At 41.5% G+C, this 24,774-nt stretch overlaps 2 protein-coding genes across 2 annotated transcripts in view; one reads left to right on the top strand and one right to left on the bottom strand.

Annotated features, from left to right (window-relative positions):
- ELK3 (ELK3, ETS transcription factor) overlaps positions 1 to 2,651 on the top strand; it is a 20,260-nt gene extending 17,609 nt beyond the window's left edge. Inside the window, exon 4 of the mRNA XM_026053542.1 lies at positions 526 to 2,651. Coding sequence (XP_025909327.1) covers positions 526 to 624 — 99 coding nt within the window. The 3' untranslated portion in view covers positions 625 to 2,651. The remainder of the gene's footprint in view (positions 1 to 525) is intronic.
- A 4,883-nt stretch (positions 2,652 to 7,534) lies between these two features.
- CDK17 (cyclin dependent kinase 17) overlaps positions 7,535 to 24,774 on the bottom strand; it is a 51,148-nt gene continuing 33,908 nt past the window's right edge. The window contains exons 4-16 of the mRNA XM_026053453.1: positions 23,115 to 23,240; positions 20,714 to 20,770; positions 19,396 to 19,510; positions 18,763 to 18,857; positions 17,921 to 17,983; positions 15,563 to 15,686; positions 13,091 to 13,211; positions 12,444 to 12,541; positions 12,036 to 12,141; positions 11,216 to 11,258; positions 9,927 to 10,017; positions 9,602 to 9,679; positions 7,535 to 9,236 (exon numbers count right to left, since the gene is read on the bottom strand). Coding sequence (XP_025909238.1) covers positions 9,199 to 9,236; positions 9,602 to 9,679; positions 9,927 to 10,017; positions 11,216 to 11,258; positions 12,036 to 12,141; positions 12,444 to 12,541; positions 13,091 to 13,211; positions 15,563 to 15,686; positions 17,921 to 17,983; positions 18,763 to 18,857; positions 19,396 to 19,510; positions 20,714 to 20,770; positions 23,115 to 23,240 — 1,155 coding nt within the window. The 3' untranslated portion in view covers positions 7,535 to 9,198. The remainder of the gene's footprint in view (positions 9,237 to 9,601; positions 9,680 to 9,926; positions 10,018 to 11,215; positions 11,259 to 12,035; positions 12,142 to 12,443; positions 12,542 to 13,090; positions 13,212 to 15,562; positions 15,687 to 17,920; positions 17,984 to 18,762; positions 18,858 to 19,395; positions 19,511 to 20,713; positions 20,771 to 23,114; positions 23,241 to 24,774) is intronic.

Genomic DNA, 24,774 nt, shown 5'->3' on the forward strand with positions numbered 1-24,774 from the left:
AGGCACTGCAGGTCCCTGCCTTGGCCGGAGCTCGGCCTCCCGCGCGGCGCCGGCAGCTCCCCTGCGGCCTCGCCCCGAATAGCCCAACTCCTGCTCTCTCACACGAGAGTAGTTCTCACCATTTTACTTATTCACAACTGTGGTTTTTTTCTGTCAGAAAACTACTTGACCTTCTTTTTTTCCAGCATCTTTCTTCCTTAGCCTTTATGAAGGGCGATCAAAAGCACAGATGCAATCAGTATTTTGAAAGCTGAAAAATATTTGTGGATATGGCCAAATACTTGGCTGAGAAATATTTGTGGGTGGCAAGCATTCCTCTCTATTACTTGTTTTACCAGCTTGCTGGCAGCTGCATAGTTACACGAGCTTTTCTATAAAGTATAACCAGCCACATTATCAAACCTCAAATTCCACTCCCTTTTCCTCCCTTGCTGGCCGTTCCCAGTGTCTGCTGCAGACCTGTGGTCCACACGTACCTCGGGCAGCCACCTGAGAGCCGTGTGTCTGTCTCCCGCTCTCTTCCAGTTTCCAACCCTGCTCAACGGGCACATTCCGGTGCCGCTGCCCGGTCTGGACGGAGCCTCCTCTCCAGTCCTGCTCTCGCCCAACGCTCACAAATCCTGATGGTGCCTCAGCACGTTAAGGACTCCCTGGTGGATTCAACACTTCATTCCTCTGGGCTACCTTTTTTTTTCTCCTGTGTCATGAGAAGGACGTTGTGAAACCCTCTATTACTTTGGTTTGCACTTTTCATTACATGGATAATCTACTTTTATTATGTTAGCATTTTTAAACAGTGTTTATATATAAAAAATATATATAAATCTGTTTTGCATTAAATGAATTATAATTTTTTTATATCCTAGCTCTCAAGTGTTGAACACTTCTGTTGTTGATGAAGTACTTCTCTTAATGGATTGCAACAACGTATCTAATAAGGATGTGAAGCTTCTTTTAATCCCTTTTTCTGCATATTATGCATTGTGCTTGTGTAAACTATAACCGGCTGTGCCTTCTTTTGCATAATGTCATGTAAATGATTTATATATTTTCTAGTATTAAGATAAAAAGTTGAAAGACAAAACTAGCATTGAAGAGCCCTACGGTAGTATTTCAGTATTTTCTCCACAGATAGGCCATACGATGCAGTGTATCCATGCAACTTTGTATTAAGTGCTTTCAAAGTGTATAAAAATAGCCTTATAATTTTTCTTTGCTGAATTGAAAGACGTACTAAGTGCTGCAGCCAGGAAGTGCATTGAAGAGGAGCGGAGCCACGTTTACACACGCGTGCCCAGGTTCTTGGTGGAGCTGCAACAGGGAGCACAACCGCGGCCGCAAACAGTCACGAAACACTTGCAGTATTGGAAAGAGGTTCCGGTAGGAAAAGAGACTTTGCTGAGGATTTACTTGGCACGAACTTCTTGCAAACTGTCCGCGCTGCAGCTGGGAAGACTGCGGCCGCTCTCTGTTCTCCCAGGGAATGGGGCTCCTTCCTGACGGAGCATTTCCAGGTGCTTTGCTCAGTCGTGCCAAGTGCCTTCTGCCCTTGCCCTTGAAAGATTATTCTAGCTCAGAAGGTCACATTTCCCCCTTCTTCCAAAGGTGGACAAGTTGTAGGACTGTAAATTAACGTCTGGTGCTCGTAGAGAGGCATGCTGTACCCGTGGGAGGTTTCCACATAACTATCTGCATGCTGGATTAGAACACAGCACTGTGCGACTCTGTGTCTGCAACTGCAACTTATGAGGTATATCCTCTACCTTAAGGTGATGGGTTTAGTCATCTGAATGTCAGGTTAGGATGAGGCCAGACTCCCTGGCACCACAGATTCTAATCTTGGCAGGGCTGATACAAATCTTTGCCTTTTCTGAGGTGGCTAAATTGGGTTGAACACAGTTTCACCATGCGGGTCTTTCAGATGAGACCTTAAAAAAACAAAAAACGAAAAAAAAACCACCCCAAACCAAGCTCCTTGCTACAGACCTTAAAGACTTGACTGCTTTCTGGCCAAGCAGCCGGTAAGAAGTCCATTTTTCCTCATCTTACACAGTGAGTTGTTTGCTGGTTTTCTGCCTGGGTGCGCTTCAGCGATGCTGTGTGTGGTTACGTTGTAAAAGTGCTTCTGGATCCTCCAACAGGAAAGGTGCTAAATAAACATTTTATTAATGCAGCTGTGATGTTTAAAAGCCATTTTGGGGGCAGAGGTTGCCTGACAAAAGACAGCAGGAATTTTCCTCAGGCTCCCGGGTTGCACAACCAAAAATGACTCCTCGGTTTCACTGAAGGGTAATTAAGTGACTAAAAAACTGTCGTATCTACCTGGAGCACCAGTGCCGATAAACACAGCAATTAGATGCAAGGGATGAGAAAAGGAACAAAACAAGATTTTTTCCACTTGATTCAGCACTTGAAGGTCTCCAAGAGGTCCTATCCCGTGCACTCCAAAGGTGCGGCTTCACCTATGCAGAATTCATGAGCAAAAGGGAATCTTAGACCTAGCAGAGTCAAAGCAGGGTGGGAGACAGTGCGTAAGCGGTGGGACTGACTAGCCTAGGGGCGACTGAATCCCAGAGACCCAAAGAATCCCAACATGCCCTTTCAGCAGATGTCTTCTCTCAGGTACATGGAATTTTCCTTCAGTAACTACCTTACGTACAGGCAGTTACTCACCCTCCAGGGCCGACCATCGCCGCGTTTTTCCCAAAGCTGTAGCTGTCCGCTGCAGTGGGGCGGCGCCTTGCACATACTGCTGAAGTGACAGGGGAACTCAGAGGTTAAGGGCCCTGTGTTTCTCACTCCGAGTTTAAAGATACTCAGGAAGTATGTGGCCTTATTAAAAAGCATTGCTGAATGTCCCACTGCAATGAGAGAAAACCCCGCACATTAAGATGGGGGGAGGGAGTGCTTGACAGAAAAAAAAAAAAGATTCTTACAGCAAAAAGCTTCCAGATTCTCCCAATTCTGTTTCTTCCAAACTTTTAGTCCTAATAGTAAGGCTGACTTCTTCATTTTAAAAGGCTGACAATCTCCCCAGCTAACTTCTTTTTTTTTAAGATGGCAGAAAATAGCAATGCTAGGAAAAACAAAAAGCAGATTACTGTAAAAGATCCAAGAGAATTCACCAAAAAATTCCAAGGAAGACACCTAGAAACAGGAAGTAGCACTGTCTTCTCATCTTTGTGAGAATAAAAAATAGAACATCATCTTTTGCTGGTAAACTTCACAAGTGAAAAAACGGGTTGTCAAAATAAAATAAAATCCGCCTTGTAAATTGATCAGGATAGGGAACAAAACCTCTGACTGTTGTGGATGAAACCTAATTATAAAGGTTAAGTCCTGCCTCTCAAGTCAAAACACTTATCTGAAACACTAGGTTACTGTGCTTTACACTTCAAAGAAAACATTCTATTGGTAATTTTCTATTGAATTTTGTTAACATATCTTTTTAACTGTAGAGAAAAAAAATCAAATAAATGTTTGTAAAATAAATACTTTGAAAGTGTCAATATTTCTGTGGCAGTGGAGACCTCCAGCACTTGTCCTTGGCGAACAACACTAGGGTTACTCTTCCTTGGATATTCTTCTTACTAATTGCAGTTTGATGGCACTGGAAGGCTTTTTTGGGGGTATTTGCATGTTTACGTTATAGGAACTGTATTCACAGTTTGGCAATATATGAGGGTTTCAGTATTTGGCAGGCTGGGTACCTAAGCAGTCCGTGGTGAGCCCACCTTGAAACTGGTTTTCCAAGCGGCAGGTCCCAGCGCGGCAGCAGGGACAGGGTTCCGCAGCGGGAGGGCTGCACGCCCACAGAGCACTGCCGGGGGCAAGGGCAGCGACGAACGGTAACGAAGCAGAGAAAATGAGAGAGATTTGACACACGTCCATTGCACGGACAAGGGACAGTTTGCTTTGTGCGCATAAAATCGGCCTTGTCAGACCGAGATTTGCTCATCTGGAGAGAGCTACCAAGGGAACAGCTCAAGTGCCAGCAAGACGACTGCTTAAAGGGGGAAACAGACTGCTCTGAAACAAGCTCTGTAATTTTAATTCTACAAGAAAGAGCTTCTGAATTGAGGGACTGTGCGATCTCGTGCCCGGGGGAGGCATCTTTAGAACCGTCATGAGCACCAAGGCAATTTAGAAAAGGCACAGGAAGCACAGATCGCCTTCCATGGAATGACCTGCTGTTCCCTTCTGGTCATGAGGCCGGCTGTGTGCCCTGTCTGCAGGATAAACACACACAGGCCGCGCAGATTTAAACCCACCTACCAAGTCATCAGAAAGCAAGGGCTTTGGAAATGGCTTTTAGCCCCAGACACTGTCTGCCCTTAACAGCCGATACAGGAGAGCTCTGCCCGCAGCAATGTGAGTGCTGACCCACATGTCCTGAGGGCTAAGTGACCCACAACATGGTGAGAAGGAAAATACATGTATGCAGGTGAAGCAAAGGGAGAGCCAACCCCACAGGGGCTGCCCTGGGGGGCTCTGAAACCGCGTCTTGCACGGGCAGGACTCCCGGCGCTGCTACCGGGTGCTTTTGTCCCCAGCAGATTCCTAACATTTCATTTTGTGTCTGCGTCGAGAAGGACACACAGGTACAATTAACCAATTATTCCCCACGTGGCTCCAGGCCAGCTTCCTCCTTTTGTAAATAAGGAAAAGGACATGGAAAAAGAGGAAAAAAACCCCCCTTGAAAACAAGCTAGCAGCAATAGCTGTTTTTAGCTGAGAACAAGTTCATGATGCATAAGAGGGGCAGGAGGCAGGAGGGAGGCAGCGGGACAGGGCAGGGCATCCTTGCAGCCCGGCAATCCTCAGCGACCACATTCCAGGCAGAAGGAGGATCCCTTGATCCCCCTGCAACAAACAGGGAAAGTTTATAGCTCTCCGGGGGATAATTTGCTTCAAGGTATGGCATGTGAGGTTGAGCAGGGCTCTTATTTCACCAGGAGCACCACAAAAGCAATCTCCTTAAGAGGGCCAGCTGCTTAAGTGAATTGAGAGGGTACAGCCAGGCCAATAAATTAAGCAGCTATTTCAATCAGTATGTGCATGTGTGTGTGTCCAGGGTTGAAGCTGGCTCAGAAATCATGGAAGTTGAACGAGGCAAGGGATTTTAGAGAACACGTGAAGAAAATCATGGAAAATTTTAATGCATGTATTTTTCCACTCACATCAATCTTTATCTCCGGGAATGATAGATGATGTTCACACACACAAAATGAAAATCTGGAACAGTCAAAGTCAAATCCCACTTCTGACAACATGAACTTTCACTGTAGCCTGGAACAAGAGTTTGATTTCTCTGTTTCAACACTGTAGATGAAAGAACTACCTGGTAGGAATTACCTGGAAGGAATTACAAAGCCCACATATCTACTTGGCAATTCTGCTTTTCAAAATAATCCCGCCTGTACAGTCAGCTTTACAATATATCAGTTAGCTAAGCACACTGCTTCCATTATTTTTAAAAACTGAAGTAAATTTGTCAGTCTCTTAAACTGGTCTGACATAAATGGTGAGATATGAGTGCTGACCCACATATGTGCTCATGTAGCGTTAAATCTGTAACAGCCCAGATTCTGATTAAAAAAACGCTCTGAATGAATGTGTGTTCGTTCCTATCAAAAATTAATAACTTATGACATGCAACATTTCCTTAAAGGTGAGCACTGTTAAGGGGAGAAAAGGTACTAAGTGTGCTAACAAGGTTTAAACTCTGCCCTTTAGTATCAAGCTATAATAATCCAATGCCTGTGACATCATTTTTTTCAACTACAGTAAATTTATTTTTTCTCCAAAATGTCAGTGCGGGCTACAGCTGTACCTTTCCATACCCTAATTTGATTGGATTTATTCCAAGTCTGACCTTAATTCTAGGTATTTCCCGGATTTCCAATACTTAGCTTGTGGATGTTTACAACATGTATTTCATGTATTTTGTTCTCCATAACCGAATGCACTCGTAACCTTAATTCCATCTGAGCGGTGTCAAAGAGGAACAAGAAACTTTATTAAATGGAAACGCTCATGCACAAGCACAGCACGCGAGCAGCTCGGGGAACGCCGCCTGGCGCTTTGCCTTTTCGAACGACCTGCAGGTACAAAGCACACCAGTTCCCTCCGAGTTTTATTGCCCCGTCGAGGGCACTGCCCGTCACAGGGGCAGAGCAGCGGCAGCAACGCGGCCGCCGAGATGCTCGCCCCACGGTCTCCTCCTCGCCCCACGGCCCCCTCCTCGCCCCACGGCCTCCTCCTCGCCCCACGGCCTCCTCCTCGCCCCACGCTCCTCTCCTCAGCCCCTGCTTCTCCTCCCCAAGTGCGGAAGCGCCTGGGGCCTCCCTGCGGCCAGCACGTGGGATTCGGTGGGATTCAGTGGGCGGCTCCCCCGGGTTGTCGCCGGGATAAGCGACACTCCACAGGCCGCTGCTCCCTATGGGGCCCTCAGCCTCGCGTCCCGCCCCGCTCCCAAGGCATCCATGTTTGGCCGGGGGTTTCCCGCCAGACGGTGGTTGTGGGGGCGCCTCCTCCAGCAGCCGTGTCCTGAAGGCTCCATGGAGCCGCGGGCAGCGGGACGGCCGGGCCCTCCTGGCCGAGCCGCCCACACGGGCGGCGGCCTCACAACCGTCCCTGCCCGTGCAGGGCCTTCAGCTAGGGACAAGGGGAAGAACCCGGCCCGCACAGGGGCCCAGGTGCTTAAAAGCACGTCCTGAAGCTCCCGCCTAAGGAACGGAGCTGATTTACCGGGACATTCCGAGATAAACCACCGTCTGTTCAGAGCACTGCTGCAATAACATGGAACATCTTGTCATGTCTTGCAACAAAAAAGCTGAATTCCTGCTTCAAATGGAAAGCTCCCTTTGTCAGCTGCAGCTGATTCCCACCTGAATCTGTTAGTGCACTCCATTTTACCAGTTAAACCTTAAAGTCCTTTACTCATTAATATCACAGTACTCCTTTTTCTTCTATGACCTACGAAATGTTACTGCTCTAGAAAAGCTAAATCCCACATTTATCACCAGCAAACATTTACCCTGTATCTTCACTACTTCCGTAAAAAAAAAAAAAAAAGCAGATGTTTCTCCACCACTTGTTTCTTCAACACTAGCACATCTACAACGTATTTCCTACAAAGTCAATGGGTATAAAATCTAGATCAGATCCGTATCAGCTCTACAAAAATAGACAGCGACTGTTTCAGGACAAAGGTCTTTTTCCTCACGGGGCTCCCGGGCACAGCCTCCGGCAGCGGGCGACGTGCAGGGGCGCTCGCTAGGAAAGCGGCCCACGCTCCAGGAGGTTCCCAACGGCCTCGCTGGGTCCGTTGGGTCCCCCCCTGCTCCCGCTGCCCCGACCTCTGCGCTCCGCGGCCGCAGCAGCTCCTGGGCTTCAAACCGATGACTCCCCAAGCACAGATCTGGCTACGAGGTGCCCGCCGTGCCCCCAACGTTCATCAACTCCGTGTTTGTAACAGCACAGGGCCTCTGCTATTACGAATTTCAAAGCAAAACCAAGGAATTCCACATAATATTTATACTTTCAAAAGTACAATATTAATACAGGTCGGTCAGTTAGAAATAACAGCAGTTTGTTAGGTCTACAAGATTGAACGTAAAACCGGTTTACAAATGCTGAAAAGCAGTAGTGGTCCAATAGTCACCATTACACATGAATTTCTCTCTTCCAGAAAATAAAAAAGTCCCAATTCAAATTTACCAGTATCAATGAAATATTAATAAAACACCCCCAAACATGCCACAATCACTATTCACAAATAAAGTTAAAATGAAATATACAAAAATTCACTTAATACTGTTAAATAACAATAAACTACAAGATTTCCTGAACAGAAATGGTAGGACCCCTGAACGTTTTACAGTGAATGTCAGGAAAAAAATTAAGTTACCTATGACTATTTTCATGATATACCAGCCAAAGATTTACATGACCATTTCAAAATATACCAATAAAGATTTACAGTCTCTTTAAGATGCACTAAACAAATAAGTTCATAAAGGTGAACACAAATGCTTAAAAATACTGTAACCATCACCAAGGGTGTACTTATGATACTCACTGAGATGCATAAGCATAGTAGTAACATGTCTACTATCTCAGGTAAACAGGTAACATCTAAGATCTGGAAAACTCTCTAAGTTCCCATTTGAGAAGTTCTGTAGCATAGTGAGCTCTTATCAAGTACAAACTTGCATCTTTCCAGTTGATTTCAAGTGAAAAATATAGAAATGGGAGGGCAACAAGATGGGAAAGAGTGACATTATTCCCACACTCTTGTCACTAGTCATCCTGTGCTTCTGTAATGAAGGACAGGAGAGGACTACAAATTTCGAAAGTAAACCTGGGTATCATGTGCATGAATTCTTATTTAACTGTGTTTTTTAGTTAAAAAAGGTAAAAAAGTCATTGCTTCTGCAGGTCCCATATGCACAATAACGTGCAAATACTGTATGCTGGAGCAACTGTGACACAATTTATCATCCAGCCTCCATGCTCTGATTTCTCAGTAATTAATATAGGATCTGAGAGCAAAAAACAGTTCACTGTTCACTTGTTTGAATCAACTTTCACACCGTGTGCTTTTCAAAAACTTAATATGCTTAATAATTTTTCAACTATTTGAACACATACTTCCAATGTTAAATAAGGAATTAAGTGCCATGAACTTAGAGCGTTAAAGATGGTTCATCTATAGCCAAGCAAAGCTATGTTTACATTCCAGGAAACACTGCAGTTTAAGAAATACAAAAAACCCCGCAGCAGTAGACCATTTTATGAAGAGAAACAGATGCATTCACATATTATAAAGCCATTGCAACTTCTTCAGGCATGGAACTGTTGTGTTAACTATACAGACAGTAGTTATTTAGCAGCAATGATTCCGCAATAAATAATGCACTGTGTTTCTCAGTCCTGCACAAAAATTGCAGCTACAGTTACATCAACAGCTGTAACCTACTGGCTCTAGTGGCAGAGGAGACCTTAAAACCAACTGTACAAAAAATTGTCACACTGTGACAACAAATATAAAAACATAATCTGCAGGTTGGAAATAAAAAGACTCCACTGTGAAGAGGACAGTGTAGACAAACTGCGATTCCAAGTCCACCAAAAGAGAGAACTGCCTTCAGATCCGAGTCCTTGGCTGATAGGATAGGCCTGGGCTTCACTGCTCTAGAAAAGCATGCTCTGCCTTCTGTTCTTCCCGTGTCCTGCAACAGAACAGGACCGTGGTAAGAAACGGCAGCAAGAGCACAACTCAGCGTTCAGCCATGAGCCACCTCGTCCTGCGCCAGCAGAATAGTCCTTGGGGTTAAGCTGGTATCGGGATCTTTTCCTGATTGCACTCATTGCAACTGGTTTTTGGTTGCCGCAGTTCAGCACCCACAATCAGCCCCTCTGCCCATCTCTATTTCAACTCATCTCCTGTACATTCAGCCTATGTCTCTACCATAAGACTCTAAGCAAGCCATTTTCAGGTCGAGTTCACTCAGACAGACCAATTTAGCAGAGTATTTTCCAGTTTAGAATGTTTTCATGAATGTTTTCAGTTCAGAAAATACTGAGCTTCCCATACCTGTCTCTGGGTAAGTGGAATTTCGAAAGCCAGGGTCTTTTTGCAACTGAATCTCTTTTAGACTGAATATTGAAACACCTGGAAGGGTAACAAAAAAAAAAAAAAAAGAAAAGAAGAGTTCACATCCAGGCACAGCTATGCTTTACTGAACAAAATTCTACTCTCAATTGTACAGTTTAAATAAGGAAAAAGTATTCCCTATTCTAAAATACTTTAAAAATATATATACCAGTCTGTTTAATAGGATAGACTTCTTTTTTCTTAAGAAACAAAGTTAGTTTTAATGTATTATCTTAACAATATTCTGCTGTTTTATGATTCTTACTTTCAGGCAAAGTGTGTATTCTTGTTCCAAGACTCCTGAAGTATGCATGTTTCATAGCCTCTTCCGCCGAAATTCTCTTCTTTGATTCATACTATTAACATAAATGGATAAATGCACATTGTTTTTTATTAAAGAATTACTTGCATCAAGTGATTCCTCAAAGGAAGGAGTTCTACTTCTCAGTGTTTCCCACCAACTCACTAGGACGTCTTTGTTGCCACTACTTCTACTTCGCACATGAAAATCTAACATATGTTATCTAAATTAGTATCAGCAACATATAACAAGATTGCTAAAATAGTCAAAATAATTGCTGTAAATCAAAAATATGCTTAAACTGTATTTATAATTTTAGCAACAATTAGAAGACAGACTTCTGGCCTCTTTACATTCTAATATTAAATTGCAATAAAGTGCGATTTCATGAGATGAAAATATTTTTCCTAATCAGAATGCACTCTGTTGCATGAAATGGAACTTCACGCAAGGTGGTCTTCAAACTATGCTCTATGTGTCTTCTGGTTATCATCTGTGCACAGCAAAGATGCAGACATGTCTTTAAAAACTAGAAAAGTTACAACTAACTGCTGTCAAGGTGCACAAATACTGTTCTTGCAGGTTGTGCAGACAGATGAAGGACTTGCATAAATTTGAATTTTTGGCTGTGTTGCAAACTAGGGCAAATGCACTCCATCTTAAATATTAGGAACTTGTAAGATGGTGAAGTTACAGGGCTTCTGCCATCCATCCAAGGGCATACAACGGGCCTGCCATCTTCCTTCCCAGTACCTGACACGATTTTTCAAGTAGATTAAAAGATTAAACACACATACTGTTTAACCACCAGAATACAGACAGGGTGCAAGAGCAAAGAGCAGCAGTACACCTCTGTAACTGTTTCCCTAACAGTAAACTATGTCCACTGCTGAAGAAATGTAACATTAGCTCCTACAGCTCTGTTTTTAAATACCTTATTTCACAAGAGTTTATATTTTCATGAAAGAATTAGAGGCCAATCATAACCTTACGAGATGGAGTAAAAGGACCGCTCTTTTGGCAGAGCAGTAATTTCCCCTTTCAGAGGGAATTAAACATCAGCTTTCAAGTTCCTAGATCAGGCAGATTAAAAACCACTCCTTCCAAATCCATCTTTCACTACAGACTCAGCTGCATATTGCACTTGGAGATAAATCTAACAGTTACTACAGCTTGCAATACATTTTAGAAATAATATATTAAAAGCTTTAAACCAGCACTTTCATAAAGCAAAACTGCAAAAAACATCTTACTTGCAGAAACTTGGCTATCAATTCAATTCCTTCTGTGTCTAGCCTGAAAATAAAAATATTTTAAAAATTAAAATGGTTTTTGAATTATATTTACCAAAGCAAAACTGCAAAACAGCTCATTTCATTAAACAACAGCAAAACTGAAAAAAAAGCTTAAAGTAACGTTTTCACGTGAACAACTTTCCCACAAGCTAATGTGTACACATATAAATGCCAGCATCTCTTAATCTGATTGCCAGAGAAACACTAGTCAGATATGAATCTTGAGTTTTGGGCTGTGATTTAATAGGAGGCTCAGGGTCATTTATTTTAACCTTTTTTTTTTTTTTTTTAATAAAGTCTAACACTACTCATTTGCTGGAGGAAAAAATAGCAAATCATTCTCTTTAGAGTCAAATCATCAGGCCTTGCGACAAAGTTTATTTTTGGTAACTGTGCTGCTAACAGTACAGTTTGGACCTATCCAAATCTCATAATGGCTTCAGCATTATCTCAAGAACCTGCTCTAGGAAATTCTGCCATTCTAACAATGAGTCTATTTCACAACAGGAGAGATGTGGGCAGTTTAGGAAGTGCTATTCACAGAGCACTTCCTAACATCACGCAGGCAAAATTAACCCGAGCTTACAGTTCTGTAGGTCATTATGGAGTTGTGGGGCCTTGGGTGATATTACACACAGCAATCCTCTGGGACCAGGATTATGCTTTGCCCACGGTGCAATTTTCTAGTTCACTAACACACTGAACTTAGAAACATGCTCACGTTCACAAAAAGCCAAAGCCAGAGATGCCTATTTTCTATTAAAAAAACACAAAGTACCTCGGTGCATGGTTGATTAGGGGCTGTGGTTTATATTTAGGAAAGTTGTAGTTTCTAAATTCATCACTGGAAGAAATGCCTGGCCATGTTTCTTGACATGGAGTTCCTACATTATAAAAAGAAAGAAAAAAGAACTTAAAAATTGCAGTGGAATAAGACTTATACAAGTAAGCACTAAATTCTGTAATTTAAACAGGAAAGGAAAAAAAACAGTTAATGATTGTGCTGTACAAATTCAGCTATGCAGAAAGTGATTACAAATTCAGATACTCTCATTCACCTGCAATACAACAGAATACAAAATGTCACTGTTTACAGATGAAGATCTACAGCTCTCAAGGAGAAGGTGTTTAGAAGAAAAAAGAAAATGTACAGATAGCAACATTCCTGCTAAAAGCATTTATTTACCCAGAAGTCTGAAAATTAAGTGCAGTTCATCTTCAACAGTCGAACCAGGAAAAAGAGGCCTTCCTGATGCCATTTCAAAAAATATGCATCCAACACCCCTTTAAGAAGAAAGCAAATAAAAAGATAAATAAGACATAATCCATCAATTAAAATTTTTAGATATCAAGACTTTCGTGGTTCCTCTTAAATTAGAACAAATTATTAAATTAGTTGTTAACCACATGCTGCTATTAAAAATATTGCTTTGAAAGAAGATATGCAGTAGCAAAAAAATCACAAAGGACTAGACAAAAGCTGTCAAAGCTGTATTATTTCTTCCTTAAGAAGTTAAGTTTACCAACTGCACTCTACAAAATGCATGTACTCTAAAGCACCATGTTCTCATGTAACAGGAAGAATGTGAATTTCTTTTTCCTAACACAATGGTCCTGATGCATCCTCACTCTAAGCAATAAAAAGATCCTCTGCATTTTCAAGGAGAGATACTGGCACCTTCCCTGTGGGCCAATCCTATCTGTAAAATCCAACCCTGCCGTGGCCTTCAAAAATGCAAAGGATCAGTATTTGATGCTGCTCTATGATAATGAAGAGTTGACATTTTTCAATTGTTGAGAATTAAAATGAAAATGTAGCAAAACTATACAAACCACATGTCAATCTGAGTTGAATACTCCGAGGATCCCAGGAGAACATCAGGTGGTCTGTACCACAACGTGACCACTTCATTGGAATAGGTCTTTGTAGGAACAGACTTCGCCCTAGCCAGCCCTTCAAAGAAAGGAAATAAAACGTAATGTGCTGTTTCTTGGTACAATTATTCCAAATTTAGCATATCTCTGTGATTCCATCTTATTTAAATGAGGAAAAAGCCAATCCAAAAATCTGCATTGATTGCCTTTTTTTTTTTTTTTTTTTTTTGTGGAATTAACAAATTAACACTTTTTTTAAAAGACAAGTTTATCTTAATATTTTTGCTAAATTATTTTTCCTATTATATTTACTTAAGTCTTGGTAACTGCATTTCTACCATTTTTGATCTGCCTTTCAACACTCACAGCTAGCTCATGCTCCCAGCCTTTTTGAGCATAGAGGGCATGTAAACAGATTAAAACTTGATGAAATTTATAGGATTGCAACAGAACAATGAAACATCAGATTAAGAGGACATCTTCCCTCATAGGCTCCGACATCTCCCTGACACACTATTTCCATTTGAGAAGTGTGCTGCAAGAGGCAGAATGCAACAGATGAATAATAGATGAATAATGAAATGGTGGGAATGAACCAAAGCAGTGTTGGTCTGACAAGGTTCTTCCAGCAACACTGTCAATATGTCAGGCATAACTTCAATACAAATTAGCTCCATGAGCTACATATTGCTCCAAGGAGCAATATTTATCCATGTACAAGCACAACTTTGAAAGAACTTCCCTGGCACGGAACACAGCATTAACCCTCCCCCGTGCGGCTGCCCCTTCCCATGCCAAGTGCTCGCTGGAAACCCCAAAGGAACTTGGTTTATCAGCAACAGAGGATGCAGTAACATCTGGCAGGTCATCACGTGGACAGACCCGTTCTGCCTCCCAGGTTATCCTGCTTTGGAGTGATTTTTAGGCAAACTGAATGTGATTAGGACATAGTGCTTCCTAAGACTCCTGCTTCAGGGTTTGGACCCTGCTTAAGGGTCCTGCTTCAGGGCAGTTTCAAAGGAAGCTGTAGAAAATACCTGCCAAACTCCAGCTAGGCCACAGCACTACCCATGTGCGTATTATTGCTTACTAATAGCCTGTAAAAGGTTGGCTTGTGCTGAAAACGCACAGAACTGCAGAGATGATGCTCTCCCCCTACCTTTCCCAGGGTAAGTGAATACAGCAGTTACAGATATATGCAGCACACAGCAGCATATTTCTCTTCTGCTTCTTCAGATGAATTCCAGAATCCATTATGGTTGTTTCCACTAATTCATACAAAAGAAACACAGGAACCAACACAATGGCTTGTGGAATATTTCCGTGTGTCCAAGACTGAAATTATAAATAGACTAAAAACACTAACTTCTGCAGAAGACTGTAAAACTTAAGGAGACTTGTGTTGGGACCATACACAATAGACTGAAAGCCACTGCCACAGTTCAGCAGCTACCAGAAAAAAAAGTTATAGAAAGCTGGTTATAGCAACATTCGGAAAATAGGGTACGATTCACTTGTAGAAAAAATGATCCTTCACAAGTGATAAACTATGGCAACATCTAGGGCAGGAAAGGTAATTAAAATGTTGAAATAAAGAGCACAAAAATCGTGTGAGCAGATTCCATCCCAGACTAGACTGAATCGCAGGACAGCTACCAATAGCTGATGTAAAGACTGGAGTACTAGGAAAGTCCAAACACACAAAACAGAGCAGGGCAGAAACTAACTGAAGCCAGAGTGGTGAAGCCAGCCAACATTTTGAGATTCTTCATTTTAACACGAAGCATAATTTAGGCTAAATACGGAAATAAGGAAACAGGAAAAAAAAAAAAAAACAGAAAAAAACCACTCTGCCAACTGAGATTCACAAATGAAAAGGATTTAACTGAAAGCTCTGAGCCCCTTTAAATCTCCCGCAAACCTAAAAGTCCTTTAGACTGAAGCCTATTCATTTGCTACTTCCAACAGCCTAGCTAAGAAGGGGCATTCAAGATGTCCTACACAATTTTTTTTCATTCACCTCTACCCATGTGAACTTATACTCCAAACAACTCAAAATAAATTCTGATAAAGACAACAACAGCTACTTCCAATCACTGAGAGCAAGTTGTTACCTGGTAATGTTGACTAGATAACATTTTATTTTTCTGGCTACTGATAAAACAAAAAGTAGCAATAACAAGGGCAAGTTCTCACTATAACCAGGAAGATAGAACACAGGTTCAGAGTCCCAGCCTTCTGAATTGGTAAGAATGTAGAAAAAAGATGCACTAATGCACATCTTAATGTTATTTTTGCTGATGCTTGCAGTGGTTTGCAAATGCATATTCCTCACAGCAAAGGATTCCAAGGTTCAGTGAACCTTATTTTCAGTACTTCATTAATGCTGAACGAAGAAAACACTTGCTATAGAAGAATTCCAATCCATACCAAAATCTGCCAGCTTCAGTTCTCCTTTCTCATTGATTAGTAGATTCTGTGGCTTCAGATCTCGATGTAACACCTTTCTCCTATGACAGTATGCCAAGCCACGAAGAATCTGGTACAAAAACAGCTAAAGAGAGCAAAAGAGAACATTAACATAGGTTATACCGAAAATATGAATTTACAGATTACCTATCATTCTGATAGCCCATTTGGAGAGTTACATCTCTGTATTATAAGCAAAACAAGAAATCCATCTCAAAAGGTAAGTTATTTCTTCATATGAACACATTCTGAATATCCTCATTATTGCTTCCAAAACTAAGAATCTTTCATGCTAATGCGTTATTGTTACACAGTACTTTAACACAGTGACTTTAAGAGCAATTTGTTCTGCATAACAGAGGAGAACCAAAGAGCTGCTTTTTTTTCCAAGTCACCATTTACCAACGCTCCTTCCCACACTCATGTTAAGTAACAGTCTCTGCCTACAAATTCTTTTCTGCTACAGAGTCCCTTCCTAAAAATGTAGCTCAGGCACCCTTATCCAGCTGTGCCAAACTACGTAAATAACTCTTTTGCAGGCTACTGGAAGAATACACTTGGATTCACGAGTTCATGACAGAGAGACCTGGGGAAACGAGGATTACCAAAGTAGCCTGTTTCTAGCATTCATGTTCATCCCCTCGCCTTGACACTTGCAGGTTTATTTTAGTCCTTGGGGACAGCAAGTCGCCCAGGAACTGCAGTCATGCATATGAATGTTGCATATATATAGACACATACATAGTAAGGGAGTGGTAAAAGGCTTTGCCAAGGCAGCTTGCTACACCACTGCTTTAATAAACAGTGCTCTGCAATTCCTGTATGCGCAGAGGGCCTGCACTCGAACGCAGGACTCTGGCATCACACACTGCACACGAGTCCTTGGCTGGTAGCGCTGAGCAAGGGGACAACGAGCTACTGACACAAAATGCAGAGTGCTACAGTTATAAGTTTACCAAGGGGACAAATTCACTGCATAATATAGGGTTGTTGAGGAGAAACATTGAAATGCTTTTCCATCATCATTTTCTAGCAGAGGAGCTTATTTTTGTACCAGGTGACATCCCCAAATTCTTTTTCCTAAACGACAAATACACAGTAGGTATATTTTATTTCCCATCCAGCTGCTCTCAGTCTGCTTATATGGGATTTATGTCCTCCAGGAGACCCACACTGTTGGGGGGCACTCGTTCACAGCAACATTAACAGCACGGGAGCTGGAATTAAGGGCCATGTCTAGTGTGCACGGTGACAGCAAGGGGTGGTCAGCGAGACAGAGAAGAGAAGTCGAGATCTTCATCCCAATTCGCCCAGATTGTTTAGGAAATGCACAGGACAATGCGTGTGGACTCACAATTTTGACTGAACTGGCAATATCTGCAGAGGTCACACGCATACTGTATTACCCACCATTGTTTTGTTAAGAACTCAAAAGCACAACAGCTGAGGAACATAAGTGACGGGATGAAGGGAAAGGTCTCTCAAATCACAGAATCACAGAATATTTGAGGTTGGAAGGGACCTCTAGAGATCATCTAGTCCAACCTTCCTGCTCAAGCAGGCACACCTACAGCATGTGGCACAGGGTGGCATCCAGGCGGGTTTTGAAGACCTCCAGAGTAGGAGACTCCACAACCCCCCTGGGCAGCCTGTGCCAGGGCTCTGCCACCCTCACAGTAAAGAAGTTGCTCCTCACCTGGAGACGGAACTTCCTGTGCTCCAGCTTATGGCCATTACCCCTCGTCCTATCGCTGGCCACCAGTGAGAACAGCCTGTCCCCTTCCTCCCTGCATTCTCCCTTCCTGAACTTATACATATTAATCATATCCCCTCTGAGCCTTCTCTTCTCCAGAGAAAACAGGCCCAGCTCACTCAGCCTCTCTTCGTACGAGAGATGTTCCATTCCCTTAATCATCCTGGTTGCCCTTCTCTGGACCCTCTCGAGAAGCTCCACGTCCCTCTTATACTGGGGAGCCCAGAACTGCCCCCAATACTCCAGGTGCGGCCTCCCCAGAGCTGAGTAGAGGGGCAGAATCACCCCTTATTAGTACTAATTAATAGAAATTAATGGAAGGACAGGAAGTGGTCAAAACAGGTATGCATTTTCTTTTTTTAAGAAAATGTTAAATTAAAAAATGTCACTTCAAAGAGAATGAGATCTGATATAATCTCTTTTTTAAAGTGATTTAAACACTTAAAAGCTATTGCAAGTAAACAAAATGACTCCCACTGATGTCATCCGTAGCTGAGCCAGACCTAAAAATGAAAATAGTTATTAACTATTTTTTTTTTAAAGTCACTACCACTAAAAACACTCACCTTTACATTGTGCATACTCATGATGTTACCACAGTCATCCATGTACTGCTTCAGATCCTTGTCCTGTGAAAACACCCCCATCATTGTTCAGCATTATTTTGGACAAGAAATTATGTGAACATGATTTCTTGTTAGAACTAGCAAAGAAATCACGCATCAGAAAGCAAAATCTTTTTCTTACAAAAATAAACAATTCACATTTTTGACAAGAAAAGGTACAAAAGCTGGAACATACAGAAAACTTCGGCTTCCCAAAGGTTGAAAAACACCCCCATGCTTTCCAGCTAGCTGCCTTATCCCAGCACACATTATTTGTTTTTCCCTTCCCTTCCATCTTCCGCAGCAGCAAACTGCATGAAATGCTATGTCCCCCAATTACACTGAGCTTGCCTTCATCCATCTTAGTACACACATATTCTAGCATATTATACAAAACCAGCATTACATAATGCTTTAGAAAGCAGCTATGATGGAAGAGACAAGCAGGCAAGGTATGTAATTCTGGACACTTGCTTGAAAAGGATGCAGCATAAAATGGTTATCCATAAAATGGTAACTGTGTTCCTTAGGGAATTTGGTATAAGCAGACATTTTCCTCAGAAAGAGGACAGGCAGCTCATAGTAAACTGCCACTAATGAAAATCTGAAATTATCTGAACAATATTTATGGTAAACATACAACTGAATTCTCTGCTAACTCTAGATGCAGATGAAAAATATTAACAATCACAACATTTTTAAAGAGATGCCACAGCTTATGATATGCCTGTGTTACTTAGAAACAATATTCTCTAACGAGATGCATGAATTAGCTTAAGCTCAGGAGTTGTTTCAATGCTTACCAGATACTCAAAAACAAGAGTCAAAGACTTCTCCGTGTGAACAATATCATGCAATGTAACAATATTTGCATGTTTCAGATCTTTCAATAATGACACTGCAAAACAGAATTTTAAGTATAAAGTGAGTAAATGTGAGACAGATTAAAAGTCAATGCAGTACATGTAGCACATTTGTATGAGTAAGGTATTTGCCTACTTTTTTAATATTACAGAGATATAATAGAAAAGATACTATTCATACAGCAGTAACCTATCTTATAGAAAAGGTATCGAACTTTCAAACATTTTGAGCACCTTGTAACCAGAGAACTGCAAACATTTTCTAAATCAAACATTTCAGGCAGAAGCAGCCATTTCCTAAAACGTATTCTGAATCCCTGAAAGCAGCTTACTACATACACACAAATCAGGATAAAACTATCCACATTTTAAATACTATATTTGAGAACACAACAACCACCATGAAGTAAACACATCTGAAACACTAAGAACTGTCTCAATTCCAATTTTCTTTATCAGAAATTACATCATTTTTTTGTTGTCTGTTGTCTGTTTTTTTTCCGTCAACAGTACTTTGGAGAAACAGAAAGGCAGAAATATCTGAAATTCTAGAATGCACAAAAAAATCATCACCTTCTCTTATGGCCGTGCATGGTGCTCCCTCTTCATGTTCCAGACGAATTTCTTTCAGTGCTACCAGGTTCTCTGTCAATTTACTTCTCCCCTTATAGACTGTTGCGTAAGTACCCTAGGCAATGGGGAAAAAAAAGGGAAAGAAATTCTTAAAGGCTGTTTCTTCACTTAAAAAGAAAATATAAATTTTTATCTGAACACATTCTGGATATGATTAGTTTTTGTTTTCTGTTTTTCATACAAGTAAAACAAGTATTATCTTTTGTAAACACAGAAGGCATCTAGATTTCTACTGAAGAAGTCCGACCGGGTGCTATTAGTTAAGCTCATTTGGTTCACCACTGGGATAATTTAATATTTTGGAAGGCTGTATTTTGACTAAAACTGGCTCTAGTACCGTATCTTTGTTATATATTTTCTGTAAGAACTTTTTTTTTTCCCTGGGTGGTGGAGCAATGGGAAGAATCAAACTTCTGTTTTTGCTGACAAAATGAATGTTCATCTTTTTCAATATTCTCTACTGAAGGAATAGAGGATTCGAAACTCTTAGGATAATTTACACAATGACAAGAAATACTCACTAAACAATAAATTTGTGCAACTAACTCCAGCAACTGCAGGGAGGCAGCAATACCAAGTTACAAAACAGTCCTGCTTCAGACTACATATCTGGTATTATCTGTTACACTTAGTAATGCAAATGAGATAAAATTCATCAGCAAGTAAGACTTGATTAGCATTCCCCAAAGGCACACAACGCTGCACTATGCCTAGTGAGCCAACAAGTAACAGAGACAAAACTTCAACATTAAAAAAAGGCAAAAAGCGTTTTGGAAACAACAAATAAACAAACAAAACACCAAAAAATACAAAGGTGCAAACGGAGAATGACCTGCAATATTCACAGCGCATACACTGACGATCCTCACTTCCTTCTGCAATGCTTGGTGCCTCCTACCGTCCTGGTGCTCCTCACCCTTCTTAATCAAACTAGATAGGTCCTAAACTTCCCTCTCTCTTCTGCCCCCCAATTCTACAATTTCTCTGACAATCCATGTCTAGCTGGAAGGTAGGAAGCGCAATCACTGTCCCCCCAGAAGGCAGTTTCTCCCCAGCTCAGCGGTGCTGCGCACACTTTTCTTCCTTGTTAGGCATGTGCACAACATTTGTGTGGCTGTGACACTGCTATACATAGCAAATACGTTAGGTTTCCTGAAAAGAAATCCAATAGGCATTTCCAAGCATGGAGATATTTTCTGTTGACTTAAGTAAATTATACACAGAAGCAATAATCATTTCCAAAGAAAGCAATACGCACCTCTCCGAGCTTTTCTAACTTGATATAGGTCTCCATTTTTCCAAAACCAATTTCTGACTGGAATAAAAATAAATGGTTAATTGCTTACTGAGACTGGTGACATTTTGTCAGCAAGTTAAGACTTTTTTTTCAGAAAAACATCTCACTGTAGCAGAGCAAACACTGCATTGTTTCATTGCTGTTCATCAAGGCTAATAAAATCAAATTTTCTTTAGACTTCTTTAGACCATAAATCTTACAGTATTTCTTACTTACAGAGGTCAGATAGTCTTTACAACCTGCCTGTATGTATGTTTTCTCATCACTGTCATGTTTTAGTTGACCACCATTCAAAAGGAAAACCTTGTTTTTAGACTCCTCAAACAACTAAGGTTTCATTTTTCTTCAAAATGATTTCTTAACATATTTTTTTTTTCTGCCATACATATCCAGCCACCTCAACTTACACAGAAACATTAGAATATCTTTTCACGGTCTCTTATTCCTAAGGGTCACTGTATAAGAGATGTCTGCGTTCTGCTGCATATGTCATACTGTACTGGTACACACAAACGGCACAACTGCTGTAAATACTATTTTTTTTCTTGTATTTCAAAGAAATATGCCAGATCTGAAATATCAGAGGTCCTTACTTGGTACTTTCTAGTGCTTTTTTGCTTTTATTTCTGTCAAACCTTGAAAAAAGAAAAGCCTCTGAAGCAGAGCATAACATTCATATATCATAATTACTCGTCTGCTAGCAGCCTTTCAATCACAACCCAACAGTAATGAGTTGGATTTTACTTCTTGTTAAGGTTAGCTTGAAATAGTAGAAGAATCCCGGGGCAAAGGGCTGCCTGCCTGGCACAGCGCTGCAGACAGGCTTTATTTCAACTCCTAAGCCCCAAAAGCATTTCTGAAAGGCGAAACAAAATCTTGTGACAGGAAGCTGATTCTGGACACTGATCATATTCATTAGAGGGCACTGTTTTTCTTTCTTTTTTCTAAAATACAAGGGAAGGGAAGTTCAACCGTCGTCACTTAGGGCTCAGTGGTAAAGGAGCACAGAAGCTGAAACACATGAGAAACACTTTTTACGTCCAAACATTACGTTCCAGCCCTGGAAAGGTTATATCAGAAAGGCTACTTCAGCATGTCAGAGCCCAAAGAGAGAAGTTCAGAGAAATACATTCTCCATTTCAGTGCTAATGGAATAACTCAAATGCATGGCTAACGATACACCAAATTCTGGAAAAAAAAAATTCAAACTTGCCAAATTGTTACTACTACTTCCAGTACTTCAATCTTTTCTTCTCTTGGAATTGTTCATGCAAAAGGCAACATGGAAACCTGAGCTTTAGTCTGGAACTACTGCTTTTTCAGAGGAAAAATATATGGTAAAACTCATAACCACTGATTTGTTATGCACAGTTGAAATTCAGAAAGAGTAAAACAAGGATATCTTACAGTTAACTCAATTAACTCTGTATATACATTTGCTGAAAAATAAATATGAAAACAAGCTATTAAGTCAATATAACAAAAGCCTAAGTGGACGTTACAAATCCGTTCTTTTCCTATACAAAGCAATGAATTCTCACCAATGAATTTGCTCAGAAAATATGGGCTAGAGAGTCTTCAAAATCCAGATTATATTTAGGAATGATGATAGATGGATCATCTATCCATTATAATTGGAATTTCCAGTTATGATTGGAATTTGATGATTTTGGTGAAAATAAGCTCAAATCTTTCCTAGATATTCAAAGGTAACAAGACACATTCTAGATTTCTAATTTTTATGTTGTAATTAGAAACATAAGACCTACAAGCCTCCTACAGTCTACAAGCTGAGACTTTCCTTTAAAAGAAACCAGACAACCTAAATCAGTAAATATGAATTAACTGGTGTCCTTAGAAATGCATACAGACTTAGCCCCCTTCCGCCCTGAAACTGCCGTACCAATGGCACGCTAACAGCTCGAGAGAAAAGCTGTTATCAAATACAAACAGAAGAAGGAATAAGAGTGCCCTTCAGATTATGGTGATTTAGGACCTTCCTACTACAGCATGCAGGAGCTGCAGCCTTGACCTAAGGCTGTGCAGGCTTACTGTTTTTGAGACAGATCATCCCTGCTCCCAGGTCTACACATGCACTTCTGGAGTTGAGTTTTGCCACTGATTTCAATGGCCATGACCTCCCAGCTGGCAAATGACAGGGCTAAATTCGCAGAAGTGAAAGGAAAGAAAGGGAGAATTCTCCAAAGGATTTTGGCAGCTGCTGAGTACACCCTGGACATGCTCTACATTCCAGGACATAAAAACCCAAGGCACTCGGGTGAACCTTGCACGTCATAGGGACACGTGCATTAAACTTAAGATCAAAGGGGTTGATTTTGCAAGGCAGGGGTCTCAGACTTACTAGTGATGCTCTACGAGAGCGCCGGCTCATGGGCTGGTCGAACGGCGGGCTGTTGATCTGCAGCTTCTCGAGGTAAACATCAGGTATCCTGATGTCAGCCGGCAGCGACAGGCGCTTGTTCAGATCCTGAAGTGAACAGCGTGAAAAAGGGTCAAGTAACATATAAAAAAAGTTTTTATTTTAATATCTGTACTGTTATAATTACTACAGTATCGTTATTTAAAACTAAAATATTTATATGAATAAGAAATAGCTTATGGACTGGTTACCAAACTGCTTGAACAGTAGGTGCAGAAAATTCAGTGTCTTACAAACTCATTATGTTAAAAGGACGAATGAAAACTGTAATTAATTACTATGAGCATAAATATATTGAATTAACTTGAACGCTTATAAAGATCTGAAATACAGAAGATTGAGACATCATAAGTTGGTAAATATATATGTTTTTCCATATAATAATTAAATCAGAATAACAAGAGATCTCCACAATTCAAAATGAACTACATTTTTTAAAATTTCAAACTCTTTATTATAGGACCTTTATAAAACCAATCTGAAATTAACATAAAGGCAATCTTCCCCTAAATTGGACTCTGTGTAAGTTTTCAGCAGGAAATTTTTCAGCAATATGTATCATCTCTAAGACAAAATGGAAGAAAACGGCTTTAACTTTCAGCAAACTCAAAACAAGACACAAGACTGTGGGGCTGCACATTCTCATCATTTTTATATTTTAAGTTCAGCTTCCATCTCCATCATGTCAGAAAATGAAATACCAAATATTCTCTTCACATGGCCAGTTGCCAACACAAAGCAACGTGGAAAACACACCCAGACTCAAAAGAAGGGAACGTGATGGCTAAAACCAAGGGCCTGTTGCTCAGTAAGGGAAATTAATCCAAGTCAAGCCATGCTCACTATGGAACTGTACAATCGATTCAGGTGATGATTAAGAGAACATCTCTGAACCACCTCAGTTCCTGCACTTTTCTCCTAAAGAAGAGGCAGGACAGCTGGCAGACCCCAGATTTAACCAGTAATGACCCAGTGGCAGTAGGGATGCTCTCGATGTTACTGTCCTCTCTTATCTATCACCACAAGCTTTGATTTCTGGGCATCCTGAACGGATCTGCAGGCTGGCAGGCCCAGCCTCATGCCGTTCCCCCCGTCCTGGCCACGTGTTCCTCCTGCTGTCCCAGCAGCAGCTTTGAACTATTTCAGCACGCGAAATCACTGGGAAACCATCTCGCGCGGAGCTTCCTGCCAGCTTTCTGCTCGCAGCAGGTTCAGCGCGAGGTCAGGGGCGCTGGGAGCGAGCGGGAACGACGCAGGGATGGGAATGACGGAGGGACGGGAACGACACAGGGACGGGAATGACGGAGGGACGGGAAGGCAGCCCCGGGGAGCAGCCGGCCTGGCCATTGGGGCCCGGCTCCGTCACCCCTGTCGGGGCTGGAGCCCTCGAGCAGAGCCCACCCAGTGCCCACCGTGCACCTGAGCTACGTCCGGGCACGAACGGGTCACATTCCTGGAACAGCTGCTGAGCAAAAACCACTCTTTTAAAATATACTTAAAAAGTGAATGGAATCCAGCAACTAATTTGAGTTTCAGGTAGGATGGAGTGCTCACACACATGTCCACCCTCCAGACGAGGGGT

Source organism: Nothoprocta perdicaria, unplaced genomic scaffold, assembly GCF_003342845.1.
Source record: "Nothoprocta perdicaria isolate Ctin4 unplaced genomic scaffold, notPer1 scaffold_116, whole genome shotgun sequence".
NCBI lineage: Eukaryota > Metazoa > Chordata > Aves > Tinamiformes > Tinamidae > Nothoprocta > Nothoprocta perdicaria.